The sequence below is a fragment of the Brettanomyces nanus genome, chromosome 1, assembly GCF_011074865.1.
Source record: "Brettanomyces nanus chromosome 1, complete sequence".
Taxonomy (NCBI): Eukaryota; Fungi; Ascomycota; class Pichiomycetes; order Pichiales; family Pichiaceae; genus Brettanomyces; species Brettanomyces nanus.
This window is the reverse complement of record NC_052374.1, coordinates 105,015-122,078: the sequence shown is the minus strand read 5'-3', so window position 1 is coordinate 122,078 and position 17,064 is coordinate 105,015. Positions and strand designations below refer to the sequence as shown.

Genomic DNA, 17,064 nt, shown 5'->3' with positions numbered 1-17,064 from the left:
ATTGATCCAATTTCCATTTCGCGATTTTCTTTCACTCTCGTTGGCTGAGAGCTGGGAAAAAAATTTTATGATTGTTTAGCGGGGTGCGAGTTGATGCAGCGTTAGTGGCTCAATTGGAGAGGAAAAAAATATTGTTGTCTTGATCAAGCTCTTGTCTACTCAGCATTTGCTATTATATTATTCTACTTCAGGCCAAATATGTTTCGCTTAGGAGCTTCGCAAGTTTTCCGTGCAACTCTTGCTGCCAGGGCAAGAAATTATGCGACGTTAAGAGAGATTGAGATGAGATTGAAGTCCATCAAGAACATTGAGAAGATCACAAAGACTATGAAGATTGTTGCGTCTACAAGATTGACAAAGGCACAGAGAGCCATGGCCTCTTCGAGATATTTCAAGGGTGCCGACCAGGACTTCTTTGAGGCTGCGGGAACTGTTGCTCCAAAGGAAGCCGAGAAGGTTCTTCTTATTGCCGTCTCCTCTGACAAGGGTCTATGTGGTTCTATCCATTCCTCCGTTGCCAAAGTTGCCAAGGCTAAATTACAGGATTATCCTAATGCCGATATTGTTTCTATCGGTGAGAAGGTTAAGCTACAGTTGTTGAGAACCCATCCAGACAACATTCGTATCTCGTTTACCGGTACTGGAAAAGTTGCTCCTACTTTTAAGGAGGCCTCTTTAATTGCCGACGAAATCGCCAAATTGGGTCGTTACGACAGGGTTGAAATCATTTACAACAAGTTCGCCTCTTCTGTCTCCTTTGACTCAACGGCTGCTCCAGCTTATGGTAAGGCTTCCATTGAGAGCTCCAAGAACTTGTCTACTTTTGATATTGAAGATGACAGCAGCGCTGTTGCTGGATTCTCGGACTTTTCTTTTGCCAATACCATCTTCTCTGCTATGGCTGAGGGCTATGCATCTGAGGTGTGTGCCAGAAGAAATGCCATGGATAACGCTTCTAAGAATGCTGGTGATATGATTAACAAGTATTCTATTCTATACAACAGAACCAGACAGGCTGCCATTACTAACGAGTTGGTGGACATCATTACTGGTGCTTCTTCTTTGGACTAGGCCCCCATTCGTTGATTTATATTCGTTTATATTTAAATTCAAGATAACTACATCTTTGCACCAACAAGACTGGAGAAAGAAGGAGGAAGTAAAAAAAATTTTTTTAAAGCGTGAAAAATCATAGATGAGACTCATTACAGTCTATGAACAATAAAGTTCTTCAGCAGATCTTTGGAATCTCATAGTTGAAAACAGGATGTTAGATATCTTACAATTTATTGACGAGAAGGGTGGGGATGCAAAGGCTATTCGTGAGTCTCAAAAAAAGAGAGGTGGTTCGGTTGAGATCGTGGATGAGATTATTGCTGAGTACAAAAAATGGACTCATGTTAGATTTGAGCTTGATGAGTTGAACAAGAAGCAGAACAAACTTCAGAAGGACATTGGTAAGAAGTTCAAGGCAAAAGAGGATGCCAGTGAACTATTGAAGCAAAAGGACGAAATAGTTGCTCAAAAATTGGAGTTGGCCAATAAGGAGGATGAAGCCGACAAGGCACTTCGATACAAGGTTAACCAGGTTGGCAACATTGTTCATTCCTCTGTGGTTGTTTCTTTGGATGAGGCTAACAATAGCTTGGAAAAAACCTGGACCCCTGAAGGATTAGAGTTTGAGAAGTTGACTAAAACAGCTACTGGTACCCAGAAGCCAGCCAAGTTGTCACACCACGAGATCTTACTTAGACTTGATGGTTACGATCCAGAAAGAGGAGTGAAAATTTGTGGACACAGAGGCTTTTTCTTGAGAAACTACGGGGTTTTCTTGAACCAGGCATTGATCAACTACGGTCTTAGCTTTTTGCTTGAAAAGGGCTACACCCCAATGCAAGCTCCGGTGATGATGAACAAAGATGTGATGGCTAAAACTGCGCAGTTGTCTGAATTCGATGAGGAATTGTATAAGGTCATCGATGGCGATGATGAGAAGTATTTAATCGCTACTTCTGAGCAGCCTATCTCTGCCTTCCACTCTGGTGAATGGTTTGAAAAGCCTGCTGAACAGTTACCTGTCAGATACGCTGGTTACTCTCAATGCTTCAGAAGAGAAGCTGGTGCTCATGGTAAAGATGCCTGGGGTATTTTCAGGGTGCATACGTTTGAGAAGATTGAACAGTTTGTTCTTTCTGAGCCTGACAAGTCTTGGAACGAGTTTAACAGAATGATTGGCGTTTCCGAAAAGTTCTACCAATCTTTGGGAATTCCTTATAGAGTTGTTGGAATTGTCTCTGGTGAATTGAACAACGCTGCTGCTAAGAAGTATGATCTCGAAGCCTGGTTCCCATACCAGCAAGAGTTCAAGGAGTTAGTCTCTTGCTCTAACTGTACCGACTACCAATCAAGAAACTTGGAGATCAGATGTGGTATTAAAGCCCTCAACCAGAAGGAGAAGAAATACGTTCATTGTTTGAACTCTACTTTGTGCGCTACTGAGAGAGCTTTGTGCTGTATCCTTGAGAACTATCAGACCGAGGATGGCTTGGTCATTCCAGAGGTGCTAAGAAAGTACATCCCTGGCGAACCTGACTTCATCCCATTTGTCAAGGAGTTGCCTAAGAACTCCACCTCCAACAAGAAGAAATGAGCTATGTAACTTAAGTACTTAATGAAAAGCGCGAGAAGCCTAAGACTTGACTATTTTTTTTCCACTCTATTCTTATCTTCATTACTGTTCTTCTCTTGTCCTGTTGTTGTACAATGACTCTACAGATCACTTCCTTGCTTGAAGATCGGACCAGTATATCTCACGATATTACCTGCCTTGCTGCTGCTACCACTTTGGTCCCCTCAGTTCAGTACTCTTGTAAGGATGAGCAGATCGACCTAAACGCCGATGATCTTTCTAAGAGCGACAATTTCACCATCATAGACATCTCTGACAATTTATCCGTGGATAAAACTACATGTCTTTCAAATTCCTGGCAGGTGACTCATGTTGGGATTGAGAATTGGAAATTTGAAGATGCAGGTGCTGAAACGTCAAAGGTGGATACATTGAAGCTTGTTGTTCTTCACGGAACGCAGTCGGAACTTTCAATGGAGCCCAACAGCGAAGTGGATGATGTTGTGCCCAGGAACGATTTAAAATATACAGCACAATTGGCAACTTTGTTCACCGAGCGCAATAAGCAGTTGAATGAGATGATCGATCTTAATTAAACATTTTACATGATACTACCCAAATCACCTGGCATTTCCTCGATCTCAGTAGTATAGAACCGCTCCAAATCGTGAAGAGTCAGCACATCATCCTTTGTTACGAAGCTCACAGCAATTCCACGTCTTCCAAACCTGCCTGATCGACCTATTCTATGAATGTAGCTCTCTCTATCCGAGGGAAGATCATAATTTATCACGAGAGAAACTTGCTGAACATCGATACCTCTGGCCCACACATCCGTGGATATAAGAACTCTTGAGTTTCCCAATCGAAATTCGTTCATAATTCGATCTCTTTCCTCCTGTTTCATGTCTCCATGCATTGAAACCACTGTGAAGTTTGCCTTTCTCAAAGAGTTTGCCAACCAGTCCACTTTCTTCTTGGTATTACAGAATATCACGGCTTGGGTAATCGTGAGAGAATCGTAGAGATCGCATAAAGTGTCGAATTTCCAATCCTCTTTCTCTACCTGAATATAGTATTGCTTGATACCTTCCAATGTGATGTCATCTCTCTTCACTAAGATCTTGACTGGATTGTTGGTGAACTTTTTGGTCATTACTAGCACGCTTTTCGGAAGGGTAGCACTGACCACCACCACTTGAGTTCCTGGGGGTAAAAATTTATATATATCGGAAATCTGATCCTGAAATCCCTTTCCTAACAATTCGTCTGCCTCATCCATAACAAGTATTCTGATATGTCTAGTATTAAGCACTCTTCTATTAATCATATCGAGGACTCTACCTGGAGTACCACTCACAATATGCTGGCCTTTAGCTAGTTGCTTCGTATCATCTCCAACTGCTCGTCCTCCTGTACAAGCATGACATTTAACATTCATATAGTCACCCAACGATTTCACAACGTTTTGAATCTGCATAGCCAATTCTCTAGTGGGGGAAAGAACTAGTGCTTGAGTATCTTTCTTTTTAATATCTATCACCTGAAGCATACCAATCGCAAATGTGGCCGTTTTACCTGTACCAGATTGGGCCTGAGCTATTGTGTCTTTACCAGAAATGATTTGCATGATACCACGAGATTGAATGGCCGAAGGAGCCTCGAATCCATAGCCGTAGACTCCTCGAAGAAGGTCCTCTTTGAGGTCCATCTCTTCGAAGGTTGGTACCACGGGGACACTTTTAGTGGTTTTAAATTTGAGACTCTTGTCGAGATCTTTGTTGAATTCCATACTATAGAGATGTGGGTGAACTATCTGCAAGATGAACAGAAGAGAGTTAAGGTGACTACATCACAAATATCAAAAAATATAAAAAAAAGTTGAGTGAAAAATTCCTCAGTTAGGGACTTTTCAGGTGAACATAAAGATGCAGCAAACGGGATCCAAAGTACCTCTAAAATGGCATAAAGTAACATATTTCAACCCTCAGGCAATGCTGGATTCCAATGGTACTAAAATCTCATCCATCTAATTTGAACTTACAAAGGCCGGCTCTGAGCGTCAAAAACGAATAGGAAAAGAGTGCGGCATATGAATGTATAAATCCGGGGTAAGTCGTAGTATTTATTTATGCATACACAGATATATCTAGATATATATATCTAGAGCGACCATGTCCCAACAGCTTGCGGTTTGAGAGAGCTTGCCGATATCCAATGGTGTGGTCAGTTCAGAACCCCGGCGACGTCGGGATTTGAAAATTCTGAGATTTCAACCCCGATCTCGTCAGTCTCTCAAAAAAAAATGAAATAAAACGGCCCATAATCTGGACCTTCCTGTCATACATAGCTTACTTGTTCTTCTCAATTCTTAGAGTCCCTTCTCAATATCCATATTATTCAATTAGTGTAAAAGTCTTGCACAAAAAACAACTTAAATCTATTCTCCATAATTCACGAGTATGAAAGTCATTAATAAAGAGGAAAGAGCTGCCCATGATGCTGCAGTCAAATGGGGTGGTGCCAAAGGTTTGGTTATTGGTACAGCCGTTTCTTGTGGTCTTTATGTGGCTGCTCGTTTCAGGTATAAAAAGATTCTAGCGCTAACTGCCTCAGCAAAGACTGCAATTTTTGTCACACCTCCAGCTTTCTTGATCTCTCTTTATGGGGAATTGGCCTCCAATGGTTTTGACCGTAACATGTATTCTTCTGAGTCATCTCAGCGCGCCATAATAGAGGAACACAAAAAATGGGATGCCATGTCTACGAAGAACAAGATCACCATTACTTTGAACGATAACAAGTACAAGATCATTACAGGCCTTTGGGCCTTATCGCTTTGGGGTTCTTGGGAGTACGCTAGTCGGGACAAGCTTTTATCGAGGGCTCAGAAGTTCTACGATGCCAGGATGTACGCTCAATTCATCACCATTCTCCTACTTTTGGGTTCTATTGGACTCAGTGTTCAGGATGAGAATAAGGCAAAGGGAAAGAAGCTTACCAACCAAGATCGCTATCTTAACGAGATGATGTCCAGCGAAAAAGAATGAGTGCCTATGTCCTATAAATATTAATAAACGATGATTAGCAACTTCTTAAATCTCAAATCTGAATCACCATTTTGTTTCTTTTTTGGTGAGTGAAAATTTCAATTTTAGACTTTAATTCATACATCATTAACTTAGTTGTTCTGTAATCGATTCAATATGGGTAAAATCAACCAACCTTCTTCTCAGATCAGACTTACCAATGTTTCGATAGTGCGAATGAAAAAGGCTAAGAAGCGATTCGAGATCGCTTGTTATCAGAACAAAGTTCAGGACTGGAGATCAGGGGTGGAAAAGGATCTCGATGAAGTACTACAGATTCCACAGGTTTTTGTCAATGTGTCAAAAGGCTTTGTGGCTCCTAATGATATGCTAAGGGAAAGTTTTGGTACTACGGACCTCGACAAGATCATATTGGAGATCTTGAACAAGGGCGAACTTCACCTCAGTGGTAAGGAAAGATCGCAGCAAATCGCTAAACTGCACAATGAAGTCTTGACAATAATATCTACAAAATGTATCAATCCAAAAAGCAAGAAACGATACCCACCGACAATGATCGATAAAGCCTTGAAGGAATTGAAATTTAATATGACTAATGCCAGAAATGCCAAGACTAAAGCTTTAGAGGCCATAAGGATTCTTGTCGACAAGCAGATAATGCCCATAGCCCGGGCCCAGATGAAGGTGAGAATCAATGTTCCCAGCAAATTATACATCTTAGAGGAGAAAGAGTTGAGAGCCAATATGTTTTCGACTATAGAATCCATTAAGAAAATAGAAAGTGAAACAGAGATTGTCTGTTTAATAGAGCCGGAGAATTATAAGCAACTTGGAGCTAAAATGAACGAGTTGAAGGGAACAGTGGAGGTTTTAGATATGGCAGTGATAGATGACGAAGCAACTTTATAAAGTCTGTATAATTTTCTATTGTGTACCTAAAAAATGCAACATCTCTCTACCGACAGTCTCTTGAACGGCATCTGCCCACATAACATCAAGATGATTGTACTCGGGTATGGATAGACGACTGAACTTCCCCTGCATGGAAACTTCCTTTGCTTTTAAATGCTCGTAGAATAAGTTTCCATCGACCAACCTATCCTGTTCACCAATAACAAGTAAAAGCTCAGGGGTGGACGCGTTAAACCAGGGGACATCCTCGTCTAATATAGCTTTTCCCTCTCTAAACCCCTTTCCCTTCAACCACCACTTCATTAACTTGGATGACTGATAACTAGGAGCAAACAAAAAATGGATATCACGTAGCGAGCGATCCCAACGATAGTCATCACTGGTGAACAAATAACTAAACATAGCGTACGAGCTTAATCCATACATAGGACTTCGATACATATGATTTCTCATAAACATCATGATTGGAATAAAGGCATGGATGCCGAAGAACAAGTCAAATAGACTGTTCGGAAGAAATCTCATGAATTTAATAAACAGTTTCCTGTTTACGAGATGCCCCCCATATACGGCAGGTGCCAAAAGCACACACTTGTCGATTTTTTCCTCATATCCAAGACTGAGCTGGCTACTTAAGAGCATGGTAATCTCCGTCGTACCCTGGGAATGTCCTAGAAGTGATATCTTACCACTGTATTTGGTGATCTTCAACACTTGATCGATCATGCAGGTAAGATCATACTTACACATCTCTGTAAGGTCCCAGTCCCACATTCTAGGATCATTGATGCTATAACGAGTATGCTGAGGGTCAAATCCGCATCTATTATTACCGAGCCAAACGTCGTATCCGTTCTGGACTAACAAATACGCCAAACTCTTATAGCCCCCGGAGAGAAAAGCTCCAGAAGACTGTAGTAAACCGTGAATCATAAGAATAGGCTTGCAATTGTGATCGGCCCTAAGAATTTTACGATCCACAAGCCGATTCAGAACTATAACAAACCCATCTTCTGTGACTAACTTGTACTCGTATAATTCGCAGCCTAGAAGTTGAGCATAGTATCGAAGATCCAAGGAGATCTTGGGTTTTTTTATGGGATAAGCATCCTTGTCTGAAGCAGTATACCTGTGCTCTCGTTTAATGTGGATTCGATAAAAGTAGTAAAGAAGAGCCAGCTGCGTTAACACGGAAAGAAAGAAGAGGCTTAGCACATTGGAGATAAAGATGATAATAGAGGTCTTCACCTTCGCGCTTGTAGTCATCTCACCAAGATCTGTCAGCTCCTCATCCTTGATCAAAGGAGTCCCTATGTGAATTTCCTCTTCTTCGGAAGTCATCAAAAGAGGAGTCATTTGAGCGGAATTAAAGGAGTATTTAGGGATACAAGAATAAGATAAAGACTGCATGCCTGCTATACGAATTAAAGTTAGTTACCTGGTTACGCGAAAAAAAAAGAAGAGAAGAGAAGAGAAGAAAAATAAAGCTTCGGTTTTTGTTAGGACTTATTGATTCAATATAACATGTCAAACTTGGGATTTGAAGAGGGACACAGAGAGATATCTCGGCAGTTAGAGTCATGCGAACTCACATGCAGAATCGTGGAGTTTCTGGATAAGGTTATCGTGGATATACAGAAGGATGGAGAGATGGACGTTAGCTACGATATACAATTAGGTAAAACAGGTATAAAGAAGCATCCCATCGGAAGCACAATCGAAGAGAATGTTTATGATGCTGTGTTGGACAATAATATAGTCCCAACGTCACTACTTGATGGAAGCTGTAACGTGAAAAATCAGGTAGTGGCCTCACAGATCGGCAAACTTATGGGTGAACTACAGAAGAGAAATGTAATAGTGAATATGAGCGGGAAACTCTTTAAGGGTACCGAATTTGAAAAGTCCGATTTTCAGCGATTACAAATCGTTGTGAAGTTGGTTAGAGACACGTACGAGAAAAAATCTTGAAGGAGGAATATCATTTATATAATAGGTTGACCTGGTCAGCGGTTAGGGGTCCCTTTCCAATAAAGTTTTCTTTTGGATCTACAGTATGTCGTCTGGAGCTAAACCCGATGCAGCCGAGAACCAGTTCGCTACGGATCTCTGACCCCTTTTTATTTCGCTAATACCGAGAATCGCAACACCGAGCATGACAACGGAGAACGCCTTATCTCCGAGGGTGTATCGGAGAAAAGAAAAAAGCATTTTAAATACGGATTACTTTGTTATTGGACTCGTTGGCAGGCGAACGATGGGAATATAAAGACCAAATAATATCCGGCTAGTTCCGCATCAACTTTGAATGATATTTTTGTTTTCACTATTAAAACATGCCCTCAGAAACAAGTCTAACAAAAATGAAGGAAAACAGCTCCAGCGTCTCGGGTTCACCTCAAGAATACGAAAATGCTTCAGGTCTCGAAGAGTTGGATAAGAGCCAACCTGAATCTGCAACTTCCAGACTTTTACGAAGCGTCTCACAGTATACAGCATACTCTGTTGCCTCTGGCCAGGCTGCTAGAGATACGCAAGAGGAGGAAGAACATCATGAAGGAGTTGCTGATCCTCCTCCGGCTCCAAAGTTTGGATTTTGGGCCTCGGAGAACAGTGACCTGAGGAAGACTGCATTCAAACAATGGGGCTTTACTATTCTTTTGTTATCGGCCTATGTATTGGCGGTTTTCTCTATCTACTGGGGTTCTATGTATAATAGATACGACAGGTTGATAAACTTGAAAGTGCTTGTTGTGGTAGAAGACGATGAGAGCGGTGTCATTAGCAGTTCGTTGCTTAGAGCCATCAACTCTTCATCGGTCAATAGATTAGCCGGGTGGACTGTCAAGAAGTATATGCCACCTGAAGAGGTTGTGAAGTTGGTTCATACCGAAAAGTACTGGGGTTCTATCTATGTCTCCAGCAACAATGCCTCCACCGAGCTTGTTTCAGCTTTGCAAAATAACAGCACCCTCAACGACACTGGCTTAGTTGTCTCTTACTACGAGACCGCCAGGGACATGATTGCAGTGGCTAGTTACGTCAAGCCTGCATTGTTGGAAGCGGGAGGTATCTACGGAAACATCATGCAAACACAGATTTATCCTCAACTTGTTGCCAATCTATCCTCTGATCAGTTTGGAGCACTTCAAATGAACCCTCTTCTCACCAACACTCCAAACTTCGAATACGTGGATGGCAATCCTGTGATAAGCTCGATGATGCTTGCTCCGCTTCAGGTCGGTCTAATCTATATCATCATCTTGTCATTTTTCCAGATCCTTTGGTTTATTAAATTGAACGGTGAATTGGCTCAGAGAGTCAAGCCAGTTAGCTACATTATTACACGTCTGTTGATGAGTCAGGCAAACTTTTTAATCTTGTCACTTGCGTACACTTGTCTTAATAAGGCGTTCCAAATAGATCTGAACAGAGCTTGGAAAGGAGGGTTCGGTGTTATGTGGATGGTTTCATATCTTCTCATGGCAGCAGTTGGTGGTGCCAACGAGAATGTAAGTATGGTTACAGCTGCCACTCTACCGCCTGCAACTGGTTTCTGGATTTTGTTCTTTGTTATCATCAACATTTCGGCAACTTTTGCTCCCATCGAGTTGTGTCCTCAGGTTTTTAGATTCACCTATGCTATGCCAATCAAAAATGGTTACGAGATAATGAAGGTTGTTCTTATGGACACCTACAGAGGCAATCTTGGTCGGAACTTTGGCGTTTTGGTTGCATGGCTCGTTCTTAACTCAATATTGCAGCCGTTCTGTATGCTGTTTTTCGCATACATGACTAAGCGGAGATTAGAGAAGCAGGGATTGGCAAATATCGCTGCTGATAAAAAGGCTGAAGCTGAGAGAGAGCTTAAAGTAAATGAGAAATGATTCGGTCCGTTTTATAAGTATAATGAAGATAATCGCAATAAAAACAACAATAATAATAGTAATTTCACATTTCAGTTGGATGATCGCTTATAAAATCCTGAACATTGACTGTCATTGGAATCTCCAAGAAGGGAGCATAGTCCGCGAGTTGTCCACTCAATAGAGATACACTCATACTGGGGATCCGAATCAACTTCTTGATATTTTGAGGTGCAAATATCTGCCAGTAATCACTTCCGTCTCCCTGGAAGTTATCTATTTCTATATAGCCCATATTATCAAATATCAAGTCGATTTTCCCCTTAAATGGAGGGATTAGGTACCTTCTCATTTTGGGCGTGACGAGTCTATCACTTCGGGCCATTTTTCGAGTGGCAGCAGAGTATCTAGAATAGACTGCCGGCTTCCCGTACATAAACCTTCGATATTTAAAGCCGGTGATACCTCTTGGCTTAATAAAGAAGAATTCACCTATGCTAAATACCTCTGTTGTGGTAGGTGATTTGAACTCCACTCCTAAAGGAGCAGAATCTACCTGATACTGCGTATACAAGTTCAGCCTCAATCGTTCATTTAATATGCCAAAGATCCCATTTCTTTTCTGCAAGTATCCAGGAGTATCTATAAGAGTGAAATCAAACTGTGGAGCATAGTATGTCATGTTCTTTCTAGTTCTAAACGGTGAAGGAGAAACCGTATAAAAATGATTTGCATTCTGTCTTGAATCTACATCTTCATCTTTGGAGTCTCCGTTCTCATCATCTACTCGTTTCACACATTTCCCCTCTTTCATAGCAAGCTTCATCAGTCTCTTAGAAAGCTTAGATTTACCCGAATTGGTCTCTCCAATAACATAATATGTACAAGAATGTAACGGTATACTTTCGTAGAGCTGCAACAATGGTTTCTGGACTTTATCTGAAACGACAAACATATGATCGTCGCAGATATCAAACTTCATTTTAAGCGCAAGTTCTTCGACGAACTTTCGAAGACTTATGGTATAGTATTGCTTATAGCGAGCAAACGTATCCGTATCAAGATTGTTGCTGATACTGTCCAACATGGTGATAACATAATAAATGTTATTGAAGTTAAGTCCTCGGAGTTGTGCGAGTCTAAAGAAACGCTTGGCCAATGAAAGTGGAAAGTCTCGTGCACTTAAACAATAGATAATACGAGAGTCAGAATTGCGCGGTATCGTGCCAAGAACATCATCCAAAGTGGCAGGAATGATATCCAAGACCTGCTTTTCATCTTTGTGGATGGATGCATTCTGCATTTCATCAATGAATCTTGTTCTCTTCTCCTTGGGTAGGTTTTTGTAGTACCTTCTATGCGTCCAATTAGCAGGGAGGAGAAACGGTCGAATCTCTACCATGCTGTGTAAGGAGCGACAAAGATCACAGCATACAAGTCGTGAGGGTACGGGCATCATAAACCGTGGACTGTAGGAGCTTCTGGCACTATTAGACTAGGTTAGTAAAAAAGGATGGTGATTGAATACATAGAGCTTGACATAAAGCATGAAACATAAAACATAAATTTTAACCTAAACATAAAACATAAAACATAAAACATAAAAAGATGGTTTGGAGTTGTAGATAGGTACAGTGCGCTATTTTGCTACCAAATCAGCCATCTTGGCAGCTTTAGGAACTGTAAGATCTCCAGTATCAAAGACATCTGTGATACCTGAGTTGGAATCCGAATCCGAGTCTTCTGAGACTATAAATGTATTTCTTCCAGCCACATCTTCACTATTCGTAGCGGCTCTATCCTCCTTTTGTTGTGAGAATACGACAGAAGAAGAAGCATCTTGTAGAGGTATTTCCATAACACGAGGATCAGAAGAAGAAGAACTTTCTCCTCTTTCTATAAAATCAGTGTGATTGATAGGGGGTCCTTGAAAGTGGTTCCTTCCCCAGCCGAACCATGAGGCAGTAATCAATACCACAAAGAAGAAAAATACCACAAATGCATAGTTCATCGTCTTTAAGTCAATGTAACTTGATGCAGGGAAGGAAAGAAACACTATGGTGAAGACAATGAATAGGCAGCTGAGAATGTTGATAAGGTATCCAAACTTCCTAAGCTTGAATACGGCACCTCTGATCTTTCTCCGTCTACCCAAAAGAGAGCTCAATATTGGAATGCCATTTGCCACGTTTAAAGCAATAACAGAACAACCAATGAAAGCACTGAAAGCAGATGATGAGAGTAAAGAGAAAAAGCCCATCAAAGAGGCAAAGCCAACCGACAATAATAAAGCATTTTTAGGAACGATCTCCTCATCCTTCATAGTATCCACACGTTGCCATAGATAATTGAAAGGTAAACCGTTGTCTCTACCAAAAGCATACACCACTCTGGATGCAGTGGTAAGAGTACCGACTGTGGCAAAAACCAACGAACCTACTATAAGTAGTACCAAGACAATTGACACCAAAAATGATTTCGTTGATAGCTTAAAGACGATGTCAATAGGAAAAATGTCTGGATTATCGTCTAGCAACCTTTCAAGATCCGGAAGAATCGTTAATATGGGAATTATAAAGCTTATTCCAATGAAAGTACTGATTAGTACCGAATATATCATTCCTTTAGGTATGGTGGTTTCGGGAGTAAGAACTTCTTCGCTCATGGATGTAATTGATCCATAGCCGTTGAATGTCATCGAAGAAAATTGGATTCCACCGATGACAAATGCAAGAAATGGAGGCCAGCCACTTCTAGAGGCATCAAAATGCGTAAAGATGTACTTCAAATCATGGTACTCGGTGGAAAAGAGAAGCAATAAAAAGTCCATAATCAAAATGGTATAGACTGTCCAATATATGCACAACTTGTTGAGTTTCTCAAGGTATTTTTGGCACTGGAGGTTGACAAACCCGGAAACAACAACAATAATAATATACAACAACAAGACAACATAGTCGTCATGCCTATAATCGGATTCTTTCAAACCAAAAATAGAGAGAATAAACTGAGAACCTCCAAAGGCACATGATATAAACATGAGCCAATTTCCTATGATGAGAAACCAGCCTGTGTACCAAGACGTGACCAATCCGTATTTCTCATTGGCCAACAAGTAACTAAAATGATAAACACCACCAGAACTGGGGAATTTGGACACTATTTCACTCAAAGAAAGCGTGATAAGCACCGAAAAAAAGCCAAACAATATCCATCCCCAGCAGATGGTAACGCTGCCTCCACATACCAAACCTAGAGATAGCGTAGTAGATATACCAAATGGCACATTCATGATAGAAAACCCCAATCCCACAATCGAGGCAACAGAAAAATGCCTTTTCAACTCAGGCTTATAGTCAAAATGCTCCACGTTTTGACCGTTATCATCATCGAGGTAAATTTCTTGAACAACCTGCTGACCTATTCCACGAAGTGCTCGTTGAATTTCCTGTGTATTCAAAATATCTGTATTGGGTAGCGCCGTATATATTGACTGCCTTATCGTTATTCGGGGTCTCTCATCGCTATTAGAATCCATTGATAACACGGAGAAGGAAAAAGGGAAGGCTTCTGAAAGATACAATTTCTGAAAGATGGCTGTCTATTTTATTTCTCTAATTAATATTTTTTTTTTCCAAACTTTGAGTTGTTACCTTCTTCTATAAATCTATCAGAATGGATGAATACGATGAGTTTGGTAATCCTATTGGAGGATCCGCTGGAGAGAGTTCGGAAAGCTCATCTATCAGTTCAGAAGATCACGACGAGTTGAAGCAGATTGTGGAAAATGAGGAGAGTGACCATGAAGAGAAAGGAATAGAGACATCATCGAATCAGATAATTTTACCGGAGGATAAAGCATACTATCCGTCTGCTGAGGAAGTTTTTGGTTCCGAGGTAGAGACTATAGTAGCTACTGTTGATGCTAAGAACATCAACGAACCTATAGTAGAGCCATTAGATGAAGAGGCATTCAAGATTGAGGAAAAAGATCTACCTGAAACAATGTATTCGAAACAATACATGTGGGAATTGATGAAAATCCCTTCAAAGGTGAGGAATGTGGCTCTCTGTGGAAGCTTGCATTCTGGAAAGACCTCATTTGTGGATATGCTAGTTAATGAGACGCATAAGTTATCCACTCCAAGCTCTAGGTATACAGATAACCAGACGTTGGAGGTAGATAGAGGAATAACCATTAAGGCCTCTACCATGACGATGCTTCTTGGAGATATCTCGGGACACTCGTTGGTTGTCAATTTGATTGATGCACCAGGGCATACAAATTTCATTGATGAGGTGGCAGCGTCAGTAAGATTGGCTGATACTATGGTCATCGTGGTGGACGCTCTTGAAGGTGTGACGAAATCGGTAGAATTGGCTCTCAAAATTGCCGTTAATACAAACACCGAAATATGCCTTATGGTCAGCAAAATCGATAGGTTGATTATGGAAGTTCGATTAACCCCTCTAGATGCCTATTATAAAATTCGAAAGACGATAGAAGAAGTGAACGATGTGTTAAAAGCAGTAGGTGGAGAAAATGTCAGTCCGGTACTTTCTCCAGCTTTAGGAAATGTCTGCTTTGAGTCAGCTACTTTCAATATATGCTTCACGTTGATGAGCTTTGCTAAATTATACATTCAACAGCGCAAGTTGAATGCCATATCTGCCTATGATCTTGCCGCCAAATTCTGGGGAGATTCTTATTTCCTCGATGGGAAATTTACCAAGATTACAGATGATGTTCTTGGCTCTGCTAGTTCAAGGACTTTTGTCAAATTCATTTTGGAACCAATTTACAAGATTGTTACGCGTGCCATCACACTGGATCCAGAGAATTTAGAAGAATTCGTTAGAAAGAAGCTTGGTATATTAGATATCAGACACCCGGAGTTCAAAAAGGATCCTCGTGTTTTACTTAAGCGTCTGCTGGGATCTTATTTTGGTCTATCTTCATCCCCTTTTGCTGAAATGTTGCGAGATATTGGACCTTCACCGATTAGGAATGCTCCTAATAAGCTGAAAAGTTTATACGTGTCAGAAAAATTAGACTCAATCACGGAACACGTTCAAAAATGTGATTGTGATGGTCCTCTTATTGCGTACGTCTCGAAATTGGTAAACTCTAGAGATGGTTCGAGGTTTTATGCGGAATTGAGAGTTCTTTCCGGTACGTTGAAACCTTCTTCGTCGGTCAAACTTCTTGGTGAAAGCTATTCACAAGAGTTTGCTGAGGATATGAAAGTTCAGGATGTTAGAAGAACTTTTTTGGAATGTGGAAGGTACCGCATCAAAGTGGAAGGAATACCTGCAGGCTCCATTGGATTGATATCAGGCCACGGAATTGATTCCTTCATTACTAAAACGGCTACAATTTACGATATACACATCCCGGATGACCAAATGCATATTTTCAAGCCAATGGGGCATGTACTACAGCCCGTTTTTAAGGTGGCAGTGCAGCCATTTAATCCTTCCGATATGGCTAAATTTACTGAAGGACTAAAACATACCAACCAGTCATATACAGGGTGTGAGATTAAAGTGGAGGAAGGAGGTGAACATGCCATTATTGGATACGGAGAATTATATATGGATTGCCTACTTAGAGATTTGAGGAAGCTATATACTAAGATTGACATCAAGGTGAGTGATCCAATGACAAGATTTGCAGAAACTTGTGTTGATATGTCTATGGTTAAACTGGATATCAAGTCCAACAACCAAAAGAACTCAATAACCATCATAGCCGAGCCTTTGGACCCTCAGATTTCTTCAGATCTAGAAGGGGCGTTGATCACTATGTCAACACCTGCAAGAAAGATGAGTAAAATCTTCAGACAAAAATATGGGTGGGACGCTTTAGCTGCCAATTCTATCTGGGCGTTTGGACCAGTTGAGAATCATAGTACCTGCGTGTTGTGTGATGATACTTTGCCTGATGAAACCAATAAGGATAGCCTCATGGCAGTAAAAGAATCGGTCATTCAAGGATTCAGATGGGCTGCTAGAGAAGGGCCGTTATGTGATGAGCCTATTCGAGATGTAAGGTTTCGAATCATCGATGCTCGCATATCTCCCGATTTTATAGAAGCCAACAGTGCGCAGATTATTCAAATGGTACGTAAAGCATGTCATTGTGCGTTGATGACGGGCACTCCAAGATTGCTTGAGCCATTGTTCGAGATTGAAATTACTTGTTTGTCCAAGATTGCGGGGAAGATGGGTCGTTTTCTAGACAAGCGTCGTGGATCGATCATTTACAGGAGCTTCATTGATGGAACACCACTTTCTAAAGTTATTGGTATGGTTCCAGTAATCGATTCAGTGGGACTTGAAACCGATATCAGACTTCTAACTGACGGTAAGGCGATGTGTCAGTCAGTGTTTACTAAATGGCAGGTAACTCCTGGAGATCCAATGGACTCCACGTGCTACATTCCGTTGCTTAAACCGGCACCTATCAAATCGCTAGCCAGAGATTTCACCATGAAAACGAGAAAACGCAAAGGCTTAGACGATGAGCCCTCTCTACAGAGGTACGTGGATGAAGAGACGTGGCATAAGTTGCAAAGTACGGGGTTGTTTGAGTAATATGATTAGG

The 17,064-nt window shown here is 41.0% G+C and overlaps 12 protein-coding genes across 12 annotated transcripts; 8 read left to right on the top strand and 4 right to left on the bottom strand.

Moving 5' to 3' along the window:
* Nucleotides 1–198: 198 nt before the first annotated feature.
* Nucleotides 199–1,071, top strand: ATP3 (atp3 gamma subunit of the F1 sector of mitochondrial F1F0 ATP synthase; the record flags this gene model as incomplete). Its single annotated transcript, XM_038920385.1, has 1 exon — nucleotides 199–1,071. The coding sequence occupies one exon, from the start codon at nucleotides 199–201 to the stop codon at nucleotides 1,069–1,071; it is 873 nt and encodes a 290-aa protein (XP_038776313.1).
* A 196-nt stretch (nucleotides 1,072–1,267) lies between these two features.
* Nucleotides 1,268–2,650, top strand: SES1 (Cytosolic seryl-tRNA synthetase; the record flags this gene model as incomplete). Its single annotated transcript, XM_038920384.1, has 1 exon — nucleotides 1,268–2,650. The coding sequence occupies one exon, from the start codon at nucleotides 1,268–1,270 to the stop codon at nucleotides 2,648–2,650; it is 1,383 nt and encodes a 460-aa protein (XP_038776312.1).
* Nucleotides 2,651–2,763: 113 nt separating this feature from the next.
* Nucleotides 2,764–3,225, top strand: FOA43_000047 (uncharacterized protein; the record flags this gene model as incomplete). The annotated part of the gene is made up of 1 exon (XM_038920383.1): nucleotides 2,764–3,225. One exon carries the CDS (start codon nucleotides 2,764–2,766, stop codon nucleotides 3,223–3,225), a length of 462 nt encoding a protein of 153 aa, XP_038776311.1.
* Nucleotides 3,226–3,230: 5 nt separating this feature from the next.
* FAL1 (RNA helicase) lies at nucleotides 3,231–4,421 on the bottom strand (the record flags this gene model as incomplete). Its single annotated transcript, XM_038920382.1, has 1 exon — nucleotides 3,231–4,421. One exon carries the CDS (start codon nucleotides 4,419–4,421, stop codon nucleotides 3,231–3,233), a length of 1,191 nt encoding a protein of 396 aa, XP_038776310.1.
* A 670-nt stretch (nucleotides 4,422–5,091) lies between these two features.
* FOA43_000045 (uncharacterized protein) lies at nucleotides 5,092–5,679 on the top strand (the record flags this gene model as incomplete). The annotated part of the gene is made up of 1 exon (XM_038920381.1): nucleotides 5,092–5,679. The coding sequence occupies one exon, from the start codon at nucleotides 5,092–5,094 to the stop codon at nucleotides 5,677–5,679; it is 588 nt and encodes a 195-aa protein (XP_038776309.1).
* A 156-nt stretch (nucleotides 5,680–5,835) lies between these two features.
* Nucleotides 5,836–6,588, top strand: FOA43_000044 (uncharacterized protein; the record flags this gene model as incomplete). The annotated part of the gene is made up of 1 exon (XM_038920380.1): nucleotides 5,836–6,588. One exon carries the CDS (start codon nucleotides 5,836–5,838, stop codon nucleotides 6,586–6,588), a length of 753 nt encoding a protein of 250 aa, XP_038776308.1.
* A 15-nt stretch (nucleotides 6,589–6,603) lies between these two features.
* On the bottom strand, nucleotides 6,604–7,947 carry FOA43_000043 (uncharacterized protein; the record flags this gene model as incomplete). The annotated part of the gene is made up of 1 exon (XM_038920379.1): nucleotides 6,604–7,947. The coding sequence occupies one exon, from the start codon at nucleotides 7,945–7,947 to the stop codon at nucleotides 6,604–6,606; it is 1,344 nt and encodes a 447-aa protein (XP_038776307.1).
* Nucleotides 7,948–8,115: 168 nt separating this feature from the next.
* On the top strand, nucleotides 8,116–8,562 carry FOA43_000042 (uncharacterized protein; the record flags this gene model as incomplete). The annotated part of the gene is made up of 1 exon (XM_038920378.1): nucleotides 8,116–8,562. The coding sequence occupies one exon, from the start codon at nucleotides 8,116–8,118 to the stop codon at nucleotides 8,560–8,562; it is 447 nt and encodes a 148-aa protein (XP_038776306.1).
* A 392-nt stretch (nucleotides 8,563–8,954) lies between these two features.
* On the top strand, nucleotides 8,955–10,478 carry FOA43_000041 (uncharacterized protein; the record flags this gene model as incomplete). Its single annotated transcript, XM_038920377.1, has 1 exon — nucleotides 8,955–10,478. The coding sequence occupies one exon, from the start codon at nucleotides 8,955–8,957 to the stop codon at nucleotides 10,476–10,478; it is 1,524 nt and encodes a 507-aa protein (XP_038776305.1).
* Nucleotides 10,479–10,542: 64 nt separating this feature from the next.
* Nucleotides 10,543–11,859, bottom strand: FOA43_000040 (uncharacterized protein; the record flags this gene model as incomplete). Its single annotated transcript, XM_038920376.1, has 1 exon — nucleotides 10,543–11,859. The coding sequence occupies one exon, from the start codon at nucleotides 11,857–11,859 to the stop codon at nucleotides 10,543–10,545; it is 1,317 nt and encodes a 438-aa protein (XP_038776304.1).
* A 237-nt stretch (nucleotides 11,860–12,096) lies between these two features.
* Nucleotides 12,097–13,995, bottom strand: FOA43_000039 (uncharacterized protein; the record flags this gene model as incomplete). Its single annotated transcript, XM_038920375.1, has 1 exon — nucleotides 12,097–13,995. One exon carries the CDS (start codon nucleotides 13,993–13,995, stop codon nucleotides 12,097–12,099), a length of 1,899 nt encoding a protein of 632 aa, XP_038776303.1.
* A 137-nt stretch (nucleotides 13,996–14,132) lies between these two features.
* FOA43_000038 (uncharacterized protein) lies at nucleotides 14,133–17,054 on the top strand (the record flags this gene model as incomplete). Its single annotated transcript, XM_038920374.1, has 1 exon — nucleotides 14,133–17,054. The coding sequence occupies one exon, from the start codon at nucleotides 14,133–14,135 to the stop codon at nucleotides 17,052–17,054; it is 2,922 nt and encodes a 973-aa protein (XP_038776302.1).
* Between the last annotated feature and the right edge of the window lie 10 nt (nucleotides 17,055–17,064).